Source organism: Schistocerca cancellata, chromosome 3 (genome assembly GCF_023864275.1).
Source record: "Schistocerca cancellata isolate TAMUIC-IGC-003103 chromosome 3, iqSchCanc2.1, whole genome shotgun sequence".
NCBI lineage: Eukaryota > Metazoa > Arthropoda > Insecta > Orthoptera > Acrididae > Schistocerca > Schistocerca cancellata.
This window is the reverse complement of record NC_064628.1, coordinates 634,319,943-634,340,921: the sequence shown is the minus strand read 5'-3', so window position 1 is coordinate 634,340,921 and position 20,979 is coordinate 634,319,943. Positions and strand designations below refer to the sequence as shown.

Here is a 20,979-nt window from a genome sequence, read left to right as displayed (position 1 = left end):
CATCACAGCGCAACCTAAAACGTAATATGTTAGGCCTAACGAAAGATACGTCAGGTATAATATTTGATTCGTTTATGGATCTGTTGCTTTCATTTTCGTCTATTAACACCAAGCACAACAACACTGACAAACGAGTTGAGTCGGCAAGATCGTTGAACAGGCCACTGCATATTATCAGAATATCGAGTTCGCGCTAAATTCATAGTGTTTAGTATTATAAATGCTCCATCTCTCGCGTACAGATGTCCGACCGAACGTCTGCAGCATCTGACCCCCCCCCCCCCCCCACCTTCCTCTCTCTCTCTCTCTTTCTCTCTCTAGCTCCATCTCAATTTTCCCCGTGACACACTCGGTTGTATTCCATTCCTGTAATGTGCACCACGCATCGAACCATAGTGTCCATTGAGAAAATGCTGTTTTTTTTCCCACCCGTGTCCGCACTAACTGAAGTAAATTAGTGATGGCACGAATGGGGAAGAGCAGTCCCTCCATGGGCACAATGGTTTGACACTTGGTGCACATTACAGGAATGTAGTAGAGTGTGTGAGCGAAGAAAAAAATCTAGATAGAGAGCGAGAGAGAGCTGAAATGCAGCAGACGTCACGTCGGACATTCATAGCGAAAAACAGAGCATTCACAATACCAGGCAGTATGAATACTGCTCACAATCAGATAGTAGCTGAACAGGCTTATATCTACTATATTTTATTTTAGGAAATGTCTTCTTGTACAAATCTATACAAATGAGAGGTCCAGAAAATAATATAACTGCTCACAATCGAAATAAAACCCCCACAGGCAAAAATCTATGATTTCCACGATAAATTTTCTTATGAGATGACCAAATTACAGTAGCGTCTTCTCCGAAAGGTTTTTCGTGACGTAACATTCCCCTGCTGTCGAATTTTTGTAGGTGATGTCCACCATAAGATCTCAAAAGTGTGATGCATTTGTTACGACGCGGTATTGATGTAATGTAAAGTAGAGTTCAGATACCCGTACCGCCATTCTCTTTTATGTTTCCACGGTTTCCCAAACTCCTAATGCGGATGCCAGAATCTTTTCTTCAAGATGACTATGGCCGCCGTCGTTCACCACACTTATTCGGATGAACTCTGATGACGGCTGTTGACAATACATTAAAAATATAACCTTTTTTCCTTTAAAAGTGTCAGTCGTCTTCTTCGGTGTCCATAAATACATAATTTCGACTGACGATCACATTGGCATCATCAGCTGAATAATCAGCGTATCTAGTTATAGCAACGTGCCGTTCGAGAAATTTCCTGCCCATTGACGCAGAGGTTCTATCTACCATACGCCACATAATTATTTCCTCATCACGACGGGAGGTACTAAAGTGTCAAAAGACTATTTGTTTTGAAGTGAGATTTCTCCTCCTCTAGGTGCCGACGATTTGCTTCGTTGCAGTTGAGACAGCAGAAAGCTGTGAAAAGACACTATTAAGTGTGAAGTAACTAACTCCATAATCTACATACCAGTCATATTTTACTTTGGTCTGTAATAAATGTGGAAACTAAGGAATTTTGCCTGTGGCGTTTTATTTTGTCTGGGCCTCTCAAAAAATGGTTCAAATGGCTCTGAGCACTATGGGACTTAACATCTATGGTCATCAGTCCGCTAGAACTTAGAACTACTTAAACGTAACTAACCTAAGGACGTCACACTGTCCCAGTCATCACTAGGTAGAGAAAATCCCTGACCCCGCCGGGAATCGAACCCGGGACCCCGTGCTCGGGAAGCGAGAACGCTACCGCGAGACCACGAGCTGCGGACTCTGGACCGCTCAGTCTTATATATTTGTACAGTATCATCATCATCATCATAGAACGAGCGGATGGTACTCTAGCAGAAGAACCACAGGAGGTTTTGAACAGATGGCAAGAATATATTGAATGTCTGTATAAAGGGGATGAAATGCAAAGCGAGATTAAGGTTGAAGAGGAGCAATATGTGCCAAAAGATGGAAAGGGGTTTACCATCTTGGAAGCAGAAGTAGAAAAGGCGATGAAGGAGATGAAGAATAGAAAGGCATGTGGAATAGATGATTTGCTAGCAGAACTGTTGAAAAGTCTGGGAAACAAGGCAAGAAAAGAAATAGTCTACCTCTGTAACGAGATATATGACAAAGGGGAATGGCCTGAGGACTTCGCTGCAACAGTTATGATACCAACAGAGAAAAAGAGAAACACTAAAAATGTGAAGAGCACCGGACCATCAGCCTAATTTCTCATGCAGCTAAAGTCTTGCTGAGAGTGTTGAATAGAAGGTTATATGGCAAGCTGGGTAGAGGGATTGCAGAGGAGCAGTTCGGATTTAGAAGAGGAAAAGGAACAAGAGACGCTATTGGCCTGCTAAGAACCACAGGGGAAAGATATATGGAAAAGGGTAGAGAAATATTTGCTGTTTTTATAGATTTAGAAAAGGCTTTTTGACAGAGTTCAGTGGAACAAGTTGATGGATATCTTGAAGAGGAAAGGAGTAGATTGGAAAGAAAGACGACTGATACAGAATCTATATTTACACCAGAAAGTAAGGATAAGGATTGGAAATGAAATGTTAGAAGGAAGCAGCATTGGACGAGGTGTTAGACAAGGTTGTTGCATCTCCCCACCGTTGTTTAACATATACCTTGAAGAGATTATTGCGAAAAATTTAGATGTGAAAAGAGTAATATGTATTGATGGAACGAGAATAGAATGTATAAGATTTGCTGATGACATGGTATTAGTGGCAGAAAGTGAGCGGACAGTGAATAACATGCTCAAAGATCTGAATGAAGCTTGAGTGGAATATGGAATGCAAATAAACACAGCAAAAACACCGAGTATGGTCATCAGTACAAGACGTAGACTGTCCAATATTAAAATAGGACAATCTACCATTAGCCAAGTAAGTAAATTTAAATATCTCGGAAGCACAATAACTGAAGACTTTAGATGTCACCAGGACGTGAAAATTCGAATTGCCATAGCGAAAGAGGCATTCAACAGAAAGAGGAGACTCTTATGTGGCAAATTCGATAAAGGACTAAGGAAAAGGCTTGGCAAATGTTTTGTCTGGAGTGTGGTACTATATGGGGCAGAAACATGGACACTGAGACGAAAGGATGAAAAAAGGTTAGAAGCACTTGTGGATGTGGAGGAGAATGGAGAGAATACGCTGGATGGAAAGAGCGAGTAATGAAAGAGTATTGGAAAGGACTGGTGAGAGAAGATGTCTGCTGAAGGTTGTAAGAGAAAGTAAAAAGTACTGGTTGGGACATTCATTGAGAAGGGAGTGCTTGCTAGTAGATGCGTTGGAAGAATTGGTTTGTGGGAGAAGACTGAGAGGAAGAAGGAGATACAAGATGATAGACGAAATAAAGGAAAGAGGAAATTATGCAGACCTGAAGAGGATGGCAGAAGACCGGACAGCCTGGAGAACTACCATGTGAAAACCTGCCTTTAGGCAGAACACTGATGATGATGTACAATAACAATTATTCAAAAATAAAAATAGTTCTGTGTTCTATAAACCAGTTCAGCTGTTATCTGATAGTGAACAGTACGTCCGGTTTTCGACGCACTGTTGAAGACACGAGCTTCCGGATAAGCATTAATTTCTGACGAACGTTTTTGTGTGCAGCAGAGATTATCTAAACACATTGAGAACAGCAAAGAGTGGATAGCACAATGTCGTTCATAACTCTAAACTTCTTATTTCGCTAACGGCATTGCAAAAGAAACTTTAAGAAAAAAGAATGAAAACTATCTCCCAACATACAGATTAGTATGCTTTTTCTTTAAGTTTGTATTAGCCACAGGCTTTGCATTAGAAGGAAGAGAAAGAGTATAGAGCCTACTTTCGTCCTAACCCCTGACAAGTTTGAACAGGACTATTCCGTTCGATATAACGTCACTCGGTATCAGCTGGTCGGTGGGAGCTCAAACGTCACCATGACATGCTCAAGATGCCTCATTAATGAGCGATGGGAAAATCGCCAGGACAGTTTGTCATTGTTTTGATTAGCGAGTCGACTAATGACCAACATTGTACAGCAACGTTGCGTTATGCGGCTGTGGACTAAACGTTAGGCTGCAATGGTGGAGCCTGCATTCCTGGACCGGCTTTGGCACAGCAATCGCATCATAACTTGGGAAAAACGTACACTGGATTTTCCAGGGTAGGAAAAAACACAGGCGGAGGACACCCAGTACAGCAAGACAAGGTGGCAACTACATGAAAGGATTACGCAAAACTTGAATTTGAGAGAGCATTTTGTGTGCGCGGTAAAATTCATTCTCTCTCTCTCTCTCTCTCTCTCTCTCTCTCTCTCTCTCTCTCTCTCTCTCTCACACACACACACTCACACACACACACACACACACACACACACACACACGACTTGTACTTGTCAACACAGGAAGGACCTTGTTACACCGTCCACACTAGTCTAAATGTCTGACCTTTTCTCAACCTGATCGCTCAGCATTTCCCTTAAACTACTTGCCGGAGTTAGCTACTCGAGTCGTCAGCTTATGCACGTTTCTCCAGTTCTGTACCATCTACCGTATTGTCATTTTAATCAGTCTTATTTTGCAATATAATTCGCAGCTTGAAATTGGAAGGCAGTTTTAGTCATATAAACGGCACAAAATTATTTGCGAATGCCATTTTCGCTGCCCAATAGGTACGGACGTCGCTAGCGACGTGCTGTGTGACTCAATTCGAAGTGTTTGTATTAGAGGCGAACGGAACACCTCACCCTCTATTAAAATATATTACACGTCAGACAAATGTAGACATAAAAGTTTGATACTAAATTTCAAAATACTATCCACTTACATAATCAATCTCCACAATTCGTAACATCTTGCTATAGCCGCAAGGCATTGACGCCCAGTACAGTCGCAGTGCAATAACGCCGTAGGTTTCTTGAGCTCAGGGCAAGATGAGACGAAGTACTTCTTGAAGCAGTTTGACTTCTTTAACGGATGTTGGTACAGATATAATAAACTTGCGCTGTCTGCTTCCGAGCGGCGAATCTTTGCACAATCTCACCTAAAATGAAGTTTCCTCTTTCTAATCACGTGCTTTTTGTTTCTTTCCTCGTATTCATGCATGTCACTTCATTTAACAGGCTGTCAACAAGATCGGCTGGTCGGATAAATGTGTGTAAGGGATACGGTAGCATTACATATTACATTGGCAAGCAGGTCTCCTGAGATTGCAAATTTAACTAACGTGCGACCACCAGGCCGCACATCGTTCTACCATGGTAGGACTTGAGAGAGATCTACATTATGAACATATGGACGAAACCTAGTAACAGTCCAGCGATCCCCTGTATGGAAGTGGAGTAGCACAGACTCACTCTACTGTGACTACCGGCTATTGGGAAAGCTGGACAGCGCTGGAGGCATTGCATTCGTATCCGGAAGCAACGGGGCTCAAAATCCCATTCGGACGTTCAAATGTAGATTTTCTATTGTTTCCCTAAATCTTTAATTTGAATTCCCGGCCAATGCCACTGAATTGGACACAGCCGATTCCCTTCTCCATCCTTGTCAGAGCTAGTGCTCCGCTAGTCGTCATCTTCCGTGTTTAACATTTGATCTACTTATTCGCTGTATCAGTTGCAACTGAAGGCTTTCGGCGATGAACGATGAAGCTTCAGTACCATTGTATTGACAAGTGATACGCGTAGCGTTACCTACAGAAACGATTATGGAGTGGGATGCCAAAATTTTGACATGATTAGTTACATCTCTAATATTTTATCAATAGAATAAAGAAACACGTCAGTAGAATCACTCTGCAAATAGACCTCTTTAAGTGTTTTATTGTTTTCTTTCTTTGAAGGTCACGAGTTAAATATTTTCTTTCATCGTGTCATTATGTGCTCGAATAATACCGGATACGGTATTTGGTCGATGTACTGAATAAATAGTCGTGTATATGAGTGGTACCAGTATCATTTGCGTAAAGCAAGTTGACACTCGGCGTGTTGGAGCAACCGAAAACGTTTTTCTGGTGCTCGAATAGTAGATAATCATTATTATAGGATCATCAGTTACTCGAAACAATTCTCATCGTTACCGTTCCTCCTCTAATAAATTTTCAACTCTCATACCTTGGGAAAAACACTATTACCCGTCTCTAGACTAAGTTTGCATGCTTTTTTTTCATTTCAGATACTTTAAATCATTTGCTTTTACTGCGGTCAGTTTGTGTGATTATAAAGCTGGCGTTAAAACACCATCCACGTAGGTTGTTGCATGTGAAGCCCGAAACCCACTGTTTCCATCTTAAGGCTCGCCTAAAATGCGTGCAACGTTGGAACAAAACCTATGTTGATTAGTTGAAGTCCTTGCAACAAATAAATGTAATCTCACACAATAATGGAGAACATCTGTCAAATTTTAAATCAAACAGCACAAACGATTTTAAGAACGCGAGCGGAGGAAAGAGTTGGTAAAATCTGCAATGTATTCAAAAATTAAAAGAATAATTTCGTTGTGATATGTAGGCTATTTCCGTGTGGCCTGATGGTCCGTTTGGGTACACTCTTGAAAATATATGAAAAACAAGTAAATGTTCCAGCTCTACGTACGAAAATGGTGATTTTATAATTAGTTACACCAAAGAAAAATCTGAAAGAGCCTTACCAGGACAAAAAAGTAACAAAAGTATAGTTGTTCGTTAACGTATCAGAATAATACTACGCGAGAATCCTTGCAAAGCTCTGCAGTCTTATCATTTATATTCTAACAAAGTCCACCCATTTCAACAAAACAGGATTTCTTTACATCATTCGTTCACCTTGTTAATATTTTCATTTGTATCGTTTCGTAGGACCTCGTCAGCGGCAATACACTGCACATCTGGACGTAATGAAAAATGAAAATTAGCATCCCCGTTTCTGTTCGGATTTTTCGTATTAAAAGACCCAGTCATAATGTTAAGAACGGAGTAATTTAATGGCAGCGGTGGATATCATAAAACCAAGTCTGCCCATAAGGCAATTTCATGAGTTACTCGGAATGTTACTGCTATTCGTAAAGAAAGAAGTGCCAATCGACGCAGTCTGAAAACTATATGGGTGATCGAATTTGCAGATCTGCCTTACCAGTGGTGGCAGTCGAATCGGGGCAGTTTACACGCAGCACTTGTTCTGGAAATACAAACATTCACATTCTACCAGTAAACCTTACTTGTCGTCAGAGATCCTGAACAATCTGTAGCGTGTGTGCCAAAAATTCATAGAGTAAAACATTGTTTTGTGGCATGTTTATGGTATCTTTGCGACACGTTGTTGTTTGTAATTAAGATGGTTGGAATCCGTCGTATAATAGATTTTGAGAGTCATATCACTTTACACCCTAGCTGAAACAACAATCATGCCATTGTTGTACCTGTGCGTGCCGTATTTCTACACAACCAGAAACGCATAAAAATAAAAGTGACAGTGCCAACAAGTTTTAAAGGCTCTTTTGGCGAGGTTTATCTGTATATGTCATATAACAACATTGGAAAAATAAATCGGCATGAACCCGTTCTTAATTTGAGAAAAAAATGTTTTATGATGTAAGTGTTCACTTTGCTGTAACTTTAACTAAGTCAATAAACCAATTCCTTTATTCTCACTAAGCTGCTAATTAAGTTTTAAGTGTACTTCTTTCGTAACAGATTTTTGTTTAAGGAGTTGTCCACTTGGTAATTAAGTGATTAAGTGAACAGCGGTATGTTATTTATTTTGCAGGAAAACAGAAAACATGCCAGCCCGTTTCCCAGAAGTTGAAGTGCATGCTCCGGTAGGAGTGAGAACAGTTGACACATCTACAGTAAATTCCGTGCCCAACGGTCACTGGAACATGGATGATGACATAGTTATTACTGGCATCTCAGGAAGGTTACCAGAAAGTTCCAACATAGAAGAATTTAAGCAACAACTCTTTGAAGGTGTTGATCTAGTGACAGATGATGAGAGAAGGTGGCCATCTGGTAAGCATTCATTCTGTATTGGTTGCGAGTTATTATTATTGTTTAAATAATTGTTACTTCAGTGTGAAAAATTGTGGGTTAGTTAAAGTACCATTTTGTTTCTGTGTTTCTAGGCCTGTATGGCTTGCCCACTCGAACTGGAAAACTGAAGGATCTGGCGCATTTTGATGCTACATTCTTCGGAGTACATGCAAAGCAGGCCCATGTTATGGATCCCCAGTTGCGAATGTTGCTTGAATTGACCCATGAGGCTATAGTTGATGCAGGTTTGTCTTATATACATGTATGAATTAGCTCATAATGATGCAGCTTGTTTTTTATTCACGGTTTTACTTTCTTAACGTTCTTGAATCCATTCTGGCCGGATCTAACGTGTGTGTATGTATATATGTGATATGTTGTTGCAATTCAGGAGTAAACCCCGTTGATGTCAGAGGATCAAGAACAGGAGTTTTCATTGGAGTATCTGACAGCGAGTCTGATGAGTATTGGACAGCTGACCCAGAGAAAGTCAATGGATATGGTCTTACAGGCTGCTGCCGTGCAATGTTCCCAAACAGAATCTCGTACACATTTGATTTCTCAGGTATGTAGGCCTGTATTTTACTGAGCTAAAGAAACTGTGTCTGATCGAAAATCAGAGTTCGAATTTTGTTGTTACAAATATTATTGTGTGGCACTGAATTTTATTTGATCCCGTAACTTGACATGTATTTGCATGAAACATCATAATGAATATTTATGCCATCTTGCTACTGGGAAGAAATCTGAATGTTACCTTTCATGTTATTTTAGGTCCCAGCTATGCCATTGATACAGCTTGCTCCTCCAGTATGTTTGCTCTCCAGCAAGCTATGAATGCTATGCGCACAGGACAATGTGATGCAGCTATAGTAGGTGGTGTTAACCTGTTGTTAAAGCCCACATGTTCACTTCAGTTCCATCGGTTAAGCATGCTCAGTCCTCAGGGAATGTGTAAAGCATTTGACGCCTCAGGTAAGTTTGATAACATTTGAGTTACTAATTTTGGAAATTAATTTCTTTGTGGCTCTGAGTGTGCTAATTATGCTCACTAAACTAATCTGATATTTTCCTCTATAGGCAATGGATATGTACGCAGTGAAGCAGCAGTTGTAATTTATCTCCAGAAATCTTCACAAGCCAAACGTGTTTATGCAACAATTGTGAATGCAAAGACCAACACTGATGGTTATAAAACTCAAGGTATAACTTTTCCTTCTGGAGAAATGCAGAAGAAACTTGTTAAAGAAGTTTACGCAGAAGTGGGACTCAACCCTTCAGATGTATCCTATGTTGAGGCGCATGGTACAGGCACTAAAGTAAGTTTGCTGTAAAATATTTACTAAGCATATATTTGAAAAGGTTGGAAGTGACAGTTATAAGAAATCGTAAATATGCATGTTCATCAGTATATCACACTATTCATATCATATTAATAACTACAGCATAGATACCAGGTCAAATGGGGTAGGCCTATACTTGTTCTTTCCTAATGTTTCAAAACACTGGTAAAATGTTCACTAGACTTGTAGAATAAAAAATTTTCTGTCAAGCCACATCTACATGACTCACTGTTCTGGGGCAGTATGTCGTTATGGAAATATAAAAGTTGGCGTTTCAGTGTGTTGTACGCCCAACTGAAATCTGACATCTCAGTACATTTTTTCAAAGAAATGTTTTTTATTTGGTTATTGCACAGACTAAGGCAAATTGACCGCAGTGGATTAGATAGTAGATAAGGTACTTAGAACTATCTTTCAGTTTGTAGAAATAATGACAGTGTTTTGGAATGTAATGGTCTTTGTCTTCAGTTGCTACATTTTCACATCTTGTTATGTTGACTGATGACCCATAATGACTAGGTTGGTCTAACATGAGAATGGCCCTTGTCAGCTAGCTGAGACTCTGCACGTAGCCATGTTTCAAGGAGTAATTAATTATTGATTTTCGTTATTGTTCTAGTATAGAATTGTAGATTTATATTTTCAACAATATTACAGTTTTCCATCCTGTTCTCCATTACTGAATGGTTTTTTTTCAATGCCAGGTGGGAGACCCTCAGGAAGTGAATGCTATTGCTGACGTATTCTGCAAGGATCGCAACTCTCCGTTGTTGATAGGTTCTGTGAAGTCCAACATGGGTCACTCAGAGCCAGCATCTGGCCTATGTTCCATAGCAAAAGTTGTTATAGCTATGGAAGCAGGCTTTTTGCCAGCAAATTTGCACTTTAAAGAGCCAAATCCAGATATTCCTGCTCTCTTGGATGGCCGGCTTCAGGTACTAAAAGAAATCAGAAAATCTTACTTCAGTCTCTGACAGTTCCTCACTTAGTGCTTGGTTGTATTTAATTTGTACTTGATATTTTCTTGTTTCGGTAGGTTGTTGATAAAGCAATTCCATGGAATGGTGGCCTAGCTGCTGTAAATTCTTTTGGCTTTGGGGGAGCAAATGCACATATTGTTCTCCGTTCAAACCCAAAACCAAAGACACCAGCAATTCAAGATGGTGTTCCCCGTTTAGTTACAGTTTCAGGAAGGACAGATGAAGCAGTTTCAGCATTTCTTGAAAAAGTATGTATGAGCTATATGTTGTAAATGGTAGTCCCGAATTGAATATTTGCTATCTTGTTTTACTCTTGACATCCCTAATTATGACTGTCATATCTTACTTTGTAGATCGAAAACTCTCCTAGAGATGACGACTTAATCAGCCTGCTTCATGAGATTCATGCTACAAATATAACAGGACATAATTACAGAGGCTTTACGGTCTTGGGTGGAAGTTCCACTCTGAGAGAAATTTCTGTAAGTAAAGTTTGCTTTCTGCCTTTCTTCATTGCTACAGTTTTTCGTTGGATACTTAAAACACAAAACTAATTTTTATTTTTTTCCCCTCTGAAATCTTATTTCAGCATTTTGATGGAGAAAAGCGACCTGTATGGTTTGTCTTCTCTGGAATGGGCACCCAATGGCCTGGAATGGGAAGTGATCTTCTCCAGATTGAAGTTTTTGAGAAGGCAATTAGAAAATGTTCTGAAGCACTACAACCAGAAGGTGTAAACTTGTACGACACCATCGTCAATGGAACAGAAGCGACATTTGACAATGTTCTGAATTCTTTCATTTCAGTTGCAGCAATTCAGGTGGGCACTTTAAAGTGTAAATTCTTTATATTGGCTGCATGAGAAAAATATTATCCCTCACCATGAGTAGACATCAGTGATCAAAAGTGGGATGATTGAGAGCAGGCCTAAATCTCAAATGCATAAAACTGGGTCCCTTTATCTGAACCTAAGGAAAATGTTATAAACAAAATGTAATATATTTAATAACAGTGAAGATGTATTGTGGGATTTTCAAAGTTTGCATGATAGACACAAGTGGAATCAAAACTGTGATTGTAGTTCTTTTCTTACAGCTACAAGTGACAGTGACATGTGTACCCTCTTCAAGTGTACATTTCTGGGTAAAAGTACACTTTATGGTGTAAGCACCTTTTCTGTTGCAAACTACAGTTGGTGACAGTTCACACAGTGAATGATTGTAAGTGGAACATGAAGAGATATAGTAGGATGATTAGACAAGATGACGAAACCAATGAGAAAGCAATGTTCGATAAATGTTGTGATGTGGAGTCTATAAAATAATGTGGAGTTAAAATGCAACTTATTGTGTGGAATGTTGTCATATAAAACAAAAAATTCTGTAAAATTTAAACTATACTCTTAGTTTCCTTTGTGACTGCAGTTGATCAGTGGGCTGCACTGCAAATCAGTCTGTCTCCAAAACTAGTTTTCCTCCAGTAACATTCATTGGATTTGCTAATACTCAGTCAGAGTATCCTAACATAGACCTCTGGCTAAGCTACGGATCACCATAGCCAGTTTTCTTGCACTCACATTTGTTGACTTCGCCAACTCACATCGAATGTTGGAATAAGAAACAATATCCCAAGAAATTCTGTCATATTCTGAGAAATATACAATACAAGAAATACATACAGAAAGCAGTTACCAACTTTATATAGCCATATCAGTAATTGTCAATCTCACTCTATCCACGTTGAAAACAAAAGAAATCAATTCGTATCTTCTGTTGAAATAAGTCATTAGGTGGAGCTATTCTCATTGGCAACTGTACACTATCACCTGATGCGCCACGACAAATGGAAACGAATTGCCAGCATTAGAAAAGTTGCCAACACCTTAAGTGCACTTTATCCTGTTTCTGTTCTTCTCTCTATTTATTCCTGATATTAAACAAACAGTTCAGAAAAACAGAGCCTTGTACTGGCTTGTGCTTTGTAATTGTCATATTTACTACTAGCTAATACTTTTTGCTTATTTATGTAACAACAGAACTTGTGTTTCAAAACATTTCAGGTAGCATTGGTGGACGTACTCTCTTCACTCGGCATACACCCTGATGGAATTGTTGGACATTCAGTTGGGGAATTAGGATGTGCATATGCTGATGGCACATTCACTGCAGAACAGACAGTTCTTGCTGCATACTGGCGAGGGCGCAGTATTCTCGAGTCTAAGTTGCCTCGTGGAAGCATGGCGGCTGTTGGTTAGCAATTTTGCCTATTTAGCTTTAAGAACTCACATTTGGGAATAGCTTTAGATGCATGTCTTAGAAGCAGTAGATTAAATATTCTTTATTTTTTGTAGGCTTTAAGGGAGTGATTTTAATAGATCTTTTTGGAATTCATGTGTTAATGCTATTCTTGTTGCTCTAAATCATGTTGTCATTCCATTTAAGAACTATGAAATGAAGTGATTAAAGAATGAGAAGTTTTAAGAGTATTTGTATTTATGTCTTTAACGGATTTTAGAATCAATCATTTTGTGTGTGTGTGTGTGTGTGTGTGTGTGTGTGTGTGTGAGAGAGAGAGAGAGAGAGAGAGAGAGAGAGAGAGAGAGAGAGACCCACCCTTGATTATATTTCTTAGGCAGTTGAACTTAATCAAAGTAACTTTTTTTTCTCTCTCTCATTGAACAGGTCTAACTTGGGAGGACGCTAAGGCTCGATGCCCACCAGAACTTGTTCCTGCTTGTCATAATAGTGCTGATAGTGTGACAGTTTCTGGCCCTCCTGATGCCATTGCTAAGTTTGTGAAAACCCTTCAGGCAGAGGGAATATTTGCAAAGGAAGTCAATAGCTCTGGTGTGGCATTTCACAGTCGCTACATTGCTGATGCTGGCCCAAAGCTGAGGAAATGCCTTGAAAAGGTGTGCTTTATTTACAGTTCAGATACTTATCAATAACAATTAATAGTCTTGAGCATACTTTTTGTGTTAATTGGTGTACATTTAACCCTTTCCACCCCAACTGTGAGTGGCACTCATAGTTCTTACTTGCTCCATTCACAAATCTGACTATACTAGGCATCAATGCTGCGTAGTGCTGCCATGTAGGTAAGCCTGTGTTAACTCAGTGTTGAACTGTAGCAGTTGCCTTAAGGGGGAAGTTTTAATTATTATGTTCAAGATATGATGTGTGAAATGGTTAGTTCTCCGTGCACAGTCCCTTCTGAGGAAGAGATTGTAGGGCTTTTAGAGGAGTGGCATGATTTTGATAATGACAGTGATTCATTTGTAAACAGTTAGAGTGAAATGGTTATGGAAACAGTTCACCATGAAGAGTTTCAAAAAATTTCTCACAGTGAGAAGTTTTGTATTTTAATGCTTCTGTAAATATACTTGAATGAAAACACACTTTTTGTTTTAATGTATAATTCATTGTTTCCACACAGAGTTCCGCTGTTCTCTGTGGTGTGCTTGTTGCCCAGACAGTGACAATTTAAATAAGAGCACATAGAGGCACCCTGCATCTGCATTGCTGAGGGAAAGGGTTAATGGTCATACACAGTGCAAATTTATGGTGTCTTTAGTTTCTTATGCACGATAACCTGAGGCAGTGATACAAAACTCTGTGTAATCTTCATTACTGTTTTATTCTCTTTCACTTCTCTCTTCCATTTCTGGAAAGAGACTGTTTTCAGAAGTATTTTACAGTGTCACTAACTTAATTGTGCTGTCTCATTTCACAATTATAATTATATTTGTTTCCCAATTGTAGATAATACCAAATCCGAAACAGCGTACCTCTCGCTGGATTAGCTCATCAATTCCGGAAAGTGCTTGGGGGACATCTCTTGCACAGTGGTCATCAGCTGCCTATCATGTTAACAATTTGCTGTCACCTGTCCTCTTCAATGAAGCGCTAAAATTTGTTCCTGAAAATGCAATTGTCGTGGAGGTAGCTCCACATTGTCTGCTCCAGGCTATCTTGAAGCGTTCACTTGCATCGACATGCACAAATGTTGGACTGATGAAACGGGGCCACAAAGATAATAAGGAATTCCTGTTCTCAAATATTGGAAAGTAAGTTTTGAAATGATTTTTATTAATTTTATACCAATTTAAACTTTCTAAGTGTAACTGTGCAGTGATGAGCAAAGGAGAACAAGGTGATCATTGATGTGCTCTTTTGTTCCAGGTTGTACAATGCTGGACTTCAGCCAAAATTAGCTCAGTTCTACAACAAAATAAGCTATCCTGTTGCAAGGGGCACTCCAATGATTGCACCATTGATCCAGTGGGATCACTCTTCAGAATGGAGTGTTGCTAGCTTTAGTGGAAAGGCAAGGATACATGTTATTTTTTATTGTCCTGCATTACTTATTTTAATCTTGTTTGTGAAACAGTTCATGTGTTAGCTTGTTTTCAAGCTCTATGTTGTGTCCGTAGGGTGGATCTCGCTCTGGGGAATGCATTATTGAAATTGATCTTAGTAAGGAGCAGGACAGTTTCCTATCAGGACATGCGATTGATGGAAGAGTACTTTTCCCTGCAACTGGCTACCTGGTAAGTGAACAGTCTCTTATATTTTTTACTTAAATTCTACCTTTATTTCAGTTTAAAATTTTTTGTGTAATTTTTGTTGTAGACTCTTGTATGGAAAACATTCGCCAAACTGCAGGGAACTTCTTTTGAAGACTTGAGTGTTGTGTTTGAAGATGTACAGTTCCATCGAGCCACCATAATGCCAAAAGAAGGTAAGATAATTCTTACAACCCTTCTAATAAGAAGAAAGAAGATATATCATCAACTGCATATATTTTGTGCAACTCTGACAAGGTTATAGCCAAACGTATGCACAGAATGTTAATAGTGCATGAAAGTGAACCATAGAATATCCAACCTACAAATTAACTTTTACTGTGGATGAAGAATTTTGCTGTAAATAAACTTTGATCTCTACAGGTTCTGTAAAATTTTTGGTGAACATTTTTGATGGCTCAGGAAGTTTTGAACTATGTGAAGGAGGAGCTGTGGTTGTCTCTGGGCGAATATGTGTGCCAGAGGACCCTGACCATGAGATGCTAAATCTTCCTGCTCCTGCCAAGTTGTCAGAAAACAAAGAAATGCTGCCATTAACAACTTCAGATGTTTACAAAGAACTGAGACTAAGAGGCTACGATTACGGTGGCATCTTCCGTGGAATTGCAGAATCTGATAATAGAGGTAAGCATGACATTTAACAAAATATTTCAGGTACAAAAGGGAGAGTTTTGGATACAAATGGTAATAATAACAAAGAATTTGTAGCTGAAGTCATCTTGCTCAGTTAAGAGTGCAGTGGAAGTCCGCAATTGCAACTAATATACGGAGTGTGCAAGTACATCCTTAGGGATGCAGTTAGTCTTTCATTAGTATAGTTACAGAAGTGTGTCATGAGGCATAATGCCACAACAGAATAGTATTCTTTTCTCCAAAATGCCATAAAACTATGTTTCAGATTACAGCATTGTAGACAGGGTTTGTTTATTGTGTATTTAAAAAAGTTAATCCACACAATATTGCAAACTTTATCAGTGCTCCCAGGTATCAGCATATGCATGTGGGGTAGCATAAAGTTGTAATTATCCCTTCAAAAAATAACTATGTAATTTATTTTTTGTAGCATTCTTGATACACAGTGAAATCCCCAGATCACTAGATCACAGCTTGCCTCGGGAGACGCCAAAACAAAGTAGTGCAACCCATCTTCTCTTATCAGCGGGCTACGCAATTTTTTGTGGCTTCTGTAGTGATGTGTTATGGTACTATATGGTGTGGGAGTTGGTGTGTACCAGGACAGTTGATGTGTTCTGTTGAACAAATAATTAAGTTACTTTGTATTCTGAGGTGATAGTTCAGTGCTGGCCTTAGATTCAGAGACAGCATTATTAACAATAAGTAACATAAAATAAACAGCAGCAGCACTTCTCAGGTTTGTGAGGTTTGGAGGTATAAGAATTGATCTGTGACCCATCATTGGGAATGAATATATAATTTAGTACATGATGGTGACTAATGTTGGCAGCAAAATATTAATGGTGAGGTTACAGACAACAGACATTTCATGAACGCTACACCTGTGTAATCCAGTTTCCAAAGATTTTCCAAACAAGTCTTCATAAAATTATTAGTATTAAGCATGAGAAAAGTAGGTGCTTCATTTGTGCAAGTTATATTGATTATAAAAAGTATCTAACTCCATGAACAGACTCAGAGCACCACACAATGCCAACTGGCTGTTGTGTCATCCTCTGCCATATGGCATCAATTGGATGAGGTGTGAAGGGGCCTGATGTCAGCACAAAGCTCTGCTGTCAGCTTTCCAGATGTTGAAGCTGCTAATTCTTATACAACTAGCACCCCAGTTGGCATCATTTGAGTGCACTTTATTCCAGTTGTCTCACCAAGAAAATATTCTGGGTCCTCCATATGGCAGCCAGACACACACACCGACCAGCTACAGAGGTGGGCAGTAATAAGGACAATAGAACAGAAAATGAAATAGCAAGGCACTGGATATAATTCCCTGATCCATACCAGTGCTGAAGGTGACGAATTATTTTGCTGTATCATTACTAGCTGTGGCACATGGTGTCTGAAACCATGTTTGTCAGTGGTTTAGAAGCACTCATAAGACAAACCCAAAGTGACATGAAAGCTATGTTTCTGGCTTCATACCTTTCAAGCTATGTCATGTACATTTAGTCCAAGAAATCCAGTGTCCCTTCTTGAAAAAAATAAATTGTCTGTAGGAGTATTCACCTTTATGATATCTCGTGAAGCATCTCTGGCATTATTCTACGAAAGGCTTCCTCAGTGCTATTGCACAATTCTTCATTAGTCCTGTACACACATAGAGCCACATATGACTTATTTATTCCTGGTAATGAGTTTGTGGTGTGGTAAAGTGTGGGTGTTGTGGGGCTGGATAAGTTGCTTAACCATGTCCAACCTTCAAATTTTTCAGCAAAGAACTCGTGCATTTAAATAGCAAAATATGCTGGAGCTCCATTCTGCTGTAATAACACATAACAGTAATACCCTTGTATTCAGGCTGAGGTATTAAGCACATTTGTAGCATGTCCAAATAAGAATTTCCTTAAAAACAAATCCTAGCATGTATTGTGACGACATCCTGGCTCATATCATAACAGTAGTAAGGTTCCATTCCTGCTCTTGCAACAGTGGCACACTTGTCCTGTAGCATTTTCTTGTGTCACTACACTGCCCTTCTTTGACGCTGTCTAGAACAAAAGCATGTTTCTCCCATTCAAACAGAGGTGCTTACACTCAAAAGATGCTAATTGCTCCTCAACAAGGTAACTCTGTCTGCTTACAGCAGCCATGGCTTCACAGTTGGCACATACTATTACTATAATGACTTCTGCTTCAAAGGAGAGATACCAGTAAAATAAAATAACTGTGTATTTTCCCAGTTGTATGAAGTCAAGAGAGGTAGTGGGCCTTCTTGGACTATTTCTAGTTGTTTCTGGACATTGTTTTTGTGCATTTTTTCTGCTTCATCATGGTGATTCAGCTTAAACTTTCAGGAATATAGCTACTTGAGTTTCCATAATCACTTAAGTGTGAATGCAAGGATGGTTCCTTTGAAAATTCTATTTCTGATTGATTTCTTGCCCCAACGTTGTTTATATCTGAGCTTGAGATTAGTCTTTAAGTATAGCATTGTCAGTTGATCAATTAAAACCAACAATTCCTTCGTTGTAAAATATTTGTTTCACTGTTAATGTGTAGGACTGAACTAACTATAAATATCTGGATATAATATAATGTAGTATAAAATACTTTATTGTCATCAAGTAATGGTCTATTCATAACCTCCTAAATAATATAGATTGGGATTTGCTTGTTAATCTCCTGTTCCTACCCCCATCTTATAGTCGGATTTCACCCTTATTTGTACCATTTGCAAGAGCATCATTCCTTACTTGCCTACAGAAGTTGTCATAGCACATTGTGAGAAACTGAACAATTAGAAATAGCTCTTTATTGGCATTTATGGTCTATTAGAGGTGTTAAATCTCATATGTTTCTCTTTCACAATCCACATTAAGTAGTAACTGTAGTACGTTACATATATATACACTACAAACTACCCTGGTAATTTAACTTTTCTTAAGTTGTAGAGAATTGAGATTTATCTATATGAATCTGATAGATATACATACTGAATATCTCGCTTAATAATTTGAAAATCGTACAAATATGCCATTTAAAAACCATTTTTCTTACCTTAACAGGTGTGAATGGAAAGTTGAACTGGGTTAACAATTGGATTAGTTTCATGGACACCATGTTGCAGTTCTCTATTCTGGGACAAAACACTCGAGAACTGTACTTACCAACTCGGCTACAGAGAGCAGTCATCAATCCTAAGAAGCATAAACAAATAGTGGAGAGCTTTAATGAAGGTGATGGTTAGTTGACCGTAATGAATTACGTCGTTACTATTTATTTCTGTAATTCTTGTTTGTATTATGAGCACATGTGTTCCCTTTCTTAAAATAAGGAGAGCATGGAGTGCTAAAATTATTGATTTATATCACATTATCAGGTTTTGTTAATGTCATAAAGTTTTCTCACTCATTGTGTTATATCTGCTGTACTTACCTGAACATGTGACTTTTTTTCTGTAACACAGGTATCATTTAGATTTTTTTGGATAATACTAAGAAAGCAAATTTCTGTTTTATCAGTTTCCTATTCAGTAATGTGAGTCTAATTTGAAGTCATATTAATCTATCAAACTGAGGTTATCGTAGTTAGTTTTACTAATTTTTATATTCAAAATCAGTGTACTGTGAATATAACTTCTTCACTCTACACTGAATATATATTTGTTCTATGCAGGAATTCCTGTTCATATGTACCGCAATATTAACATCCTGAAGTCTGGTGGAATTGAGTTAAGAGGTCTGAAAGCCAGTTTAGCACCAAGGCGACAGCAAGCTCAGGCTCCTCCTAAGCTTGAGCAGTATACTTTTGTACCATATGCAAATGTAAGCAAAAAGGAGGTAAGTGACAGCCTTTAGGCCACTACTGATACATTTAATATAAAATCATCTCATGAGACTGATAACAAGTTTTCTTTTTTCCTCAGTATTTCGTTGCAACACTGTTCGATTACAGTCGCTATAGATTATAAATAGTAAATCATTGTGCTATATGTCTGTAGCCTACAGAATTATGTTCATAATTATTTGAGAAAGTTGTGTAATTGGTGATTCAATTGCAGGTCACAATAGAAGATGGTGCAAGAGTAAGACAACAAGCACTCACTGTGTGCTTGCAGATTGCTCTGGAGAACTCAGGTGGAGCATTGAAAATGAAAGTTGCTGAAGTGGCAGATGACAGGCAACCAGAGACTCTTCTTGCACCTGTGATAATTGACATATTAGAATCTGAACCAATCCTTACTGTAAGTTTGACTTTTATATACTATTGTTTCTTCCTTCATTTTGTAACTTTTCATTTGGGTTGTTTCCACTACAGTGTTAGTACATGTTTTGTTTACCAGGTTGACATGACTGTGGCATCTGCAAATCCTGATTTGTTTGCTAGTACAGTTGAACCACTAGGTGTGAAAATGGTTACCAAAAATATAAGCTCTGAACCAGTGGATCAAAATTGCCACATTGTCGTGGGAACAGGAATACTGCAGCGACCTGCTGGTGTACTGGGCAACATGGTTGCATCACTAAAAGAAGGTGGTTTCATATTGCTGGAGGAAAGCCGATCAGTTGTTGAAAGCTGTAGGTTACCAGATGACTGGGAACTTGTTGCCAGACAGGATACAGGCTTACATTCGTTTGTTCTCCTGCGTAAGGTGAGTGATGCTGAAAATTGGACTTGGTTAGCATATGTTGTATCTATTACCTGTCCACACCATTGTTTTTTATACATGTGAGGCTTGTGGGAGGGTACAATACATCAGTTTCCAATATTATAATATAGAAAACAGTAAATTTCAGTATTTATGGTACTCAGTGCTTTCCTTTTACTTTTTTCAAGTTTGTTGTTAAATGTTAGTGCCCCAGCCAACTTCAGTCTAAAATATGAAATTGTATACTTGTGAAAAATTGTAACTGGCATTGCAACTTGTGGTGCATATTACAGCACACAAACTGAATTTCTTTACTGTGTTGCTCATAGCGTCCAAGTAATAATACGTCATCATGCATTAGCAAAAGTGTGGAAAGCATGAAGAAAAATGTTTTAATCTTTCTAGTGGTAGACGTAAACTTCTTATAAATGGTGTGGTAAAATAACAGGGAAAATCTAAAATTATACCAAATTTGCAGTACATTTTATGTTCCTTGTTGTAAAAAAAAAAGTGTGTGTGAACTGTAACTTTTGTGATTAGACATTCTTAACTTTTCAGCCCGTGGTCTCAGATTACGCAGTTCAGATTCAAGTTACAGAGAAAAATTTTGATTGGGTGGAACCTCTGAAATCTGCAATGAAACAAAGTGAGACTGAAGGTACTAAAATACTTGTTGTCTGCTGTGGAGAAAATCAATGTGGAATAGTTGGGATGATGAATTGCATCAAACAGGAGCCTGGTGGTAACAATGTTCGGTAT

General features: G+C 38.7%; 1 protein-coding gene across 2 annotated transcripts in view; it reads left to right on the top strand.

The window, feature by feature from the left end:
* LOC126175572 (fatty acid synthase) overlaps positions 1–20,979 on the top strand; it is an 86,905-nt gene that overhangs the window by 48,880 nt on the left and 17,046 nt on the right. Inside the window, exons 2-22 of one of the 2 annotated variants that reach the window (XM_049922429.1) lie at positions 7,766–8,007; positions 8,121–8,273; positions 8,420–8,593; positions 8,803–9,003; positions 9,109–9,347; positions 10,076–10,306; positions 10,408–10,599; positions 10,705–10,833; positions 10,941–11,171; positions 12,411–12,600; positions 13,033–13,262; positions 14,113–14,417; positions 14,533–14,677; positions 14,784–14,900; positions 14,983–15,091; positions 15,300–15,560; positions 18,638–18,808; positions 19,248–19,411; positions 19,633–19,815; positions 19,915–20,223; positions 20,779–20,975. In XM_049922429.1, coding sequence (XP_049778386.1) covers positions 7,779–8,007; positions 8,121–8,273; positions 8,420–8,593; positions 8,803–9,003; positions 9,109–9,347; positions 10,076–10,306; positions 10,408–10,599; positions 10,705–10,833; positions 10,941–11,171; positions 12,411–12,600; positions 13,033–13,262; positions 14,113–14,417; positions 14,533–14,677; positions 14,784–14,900; positions 14,983–15,091; positions 15,300–15,560; positions 18,638–18,808; positions 19,248–19,411; positions 19,633–19,815; positions 19,915–20,223; positions 20,779–20,975 — 4,160 coding nt within the window. In that variant the 5' untranslated portion in view covers positions 7,766–7,778. Of the gene's footprint in view, positions 1–7,765; positions 8,008–8,120; positions 8,274–8,419; positions 8,594–8,802; positions 9,004–9,108; positions 9,348–10,075; positions 10,307–10,407; positions 10,600–10,704; positions 10,834–10,940; positions 11,172–12,410; positions 12,601–13,032; positions 13,263–14,112; positions 14,418–14,532; positions 14,678–14,783; positions 14,901–14,982; positions 15,092–15,299; positions 15,561–18,637; positions 18,815–19,247; positions 19,412–19,632; positions 19,816–19,914; positions 20,224–20,778; positions 20,976–20,979 lie in introns of both variants that reach the window. The other variant, XM_049922428.1, reaches the window with a different exon arrangement.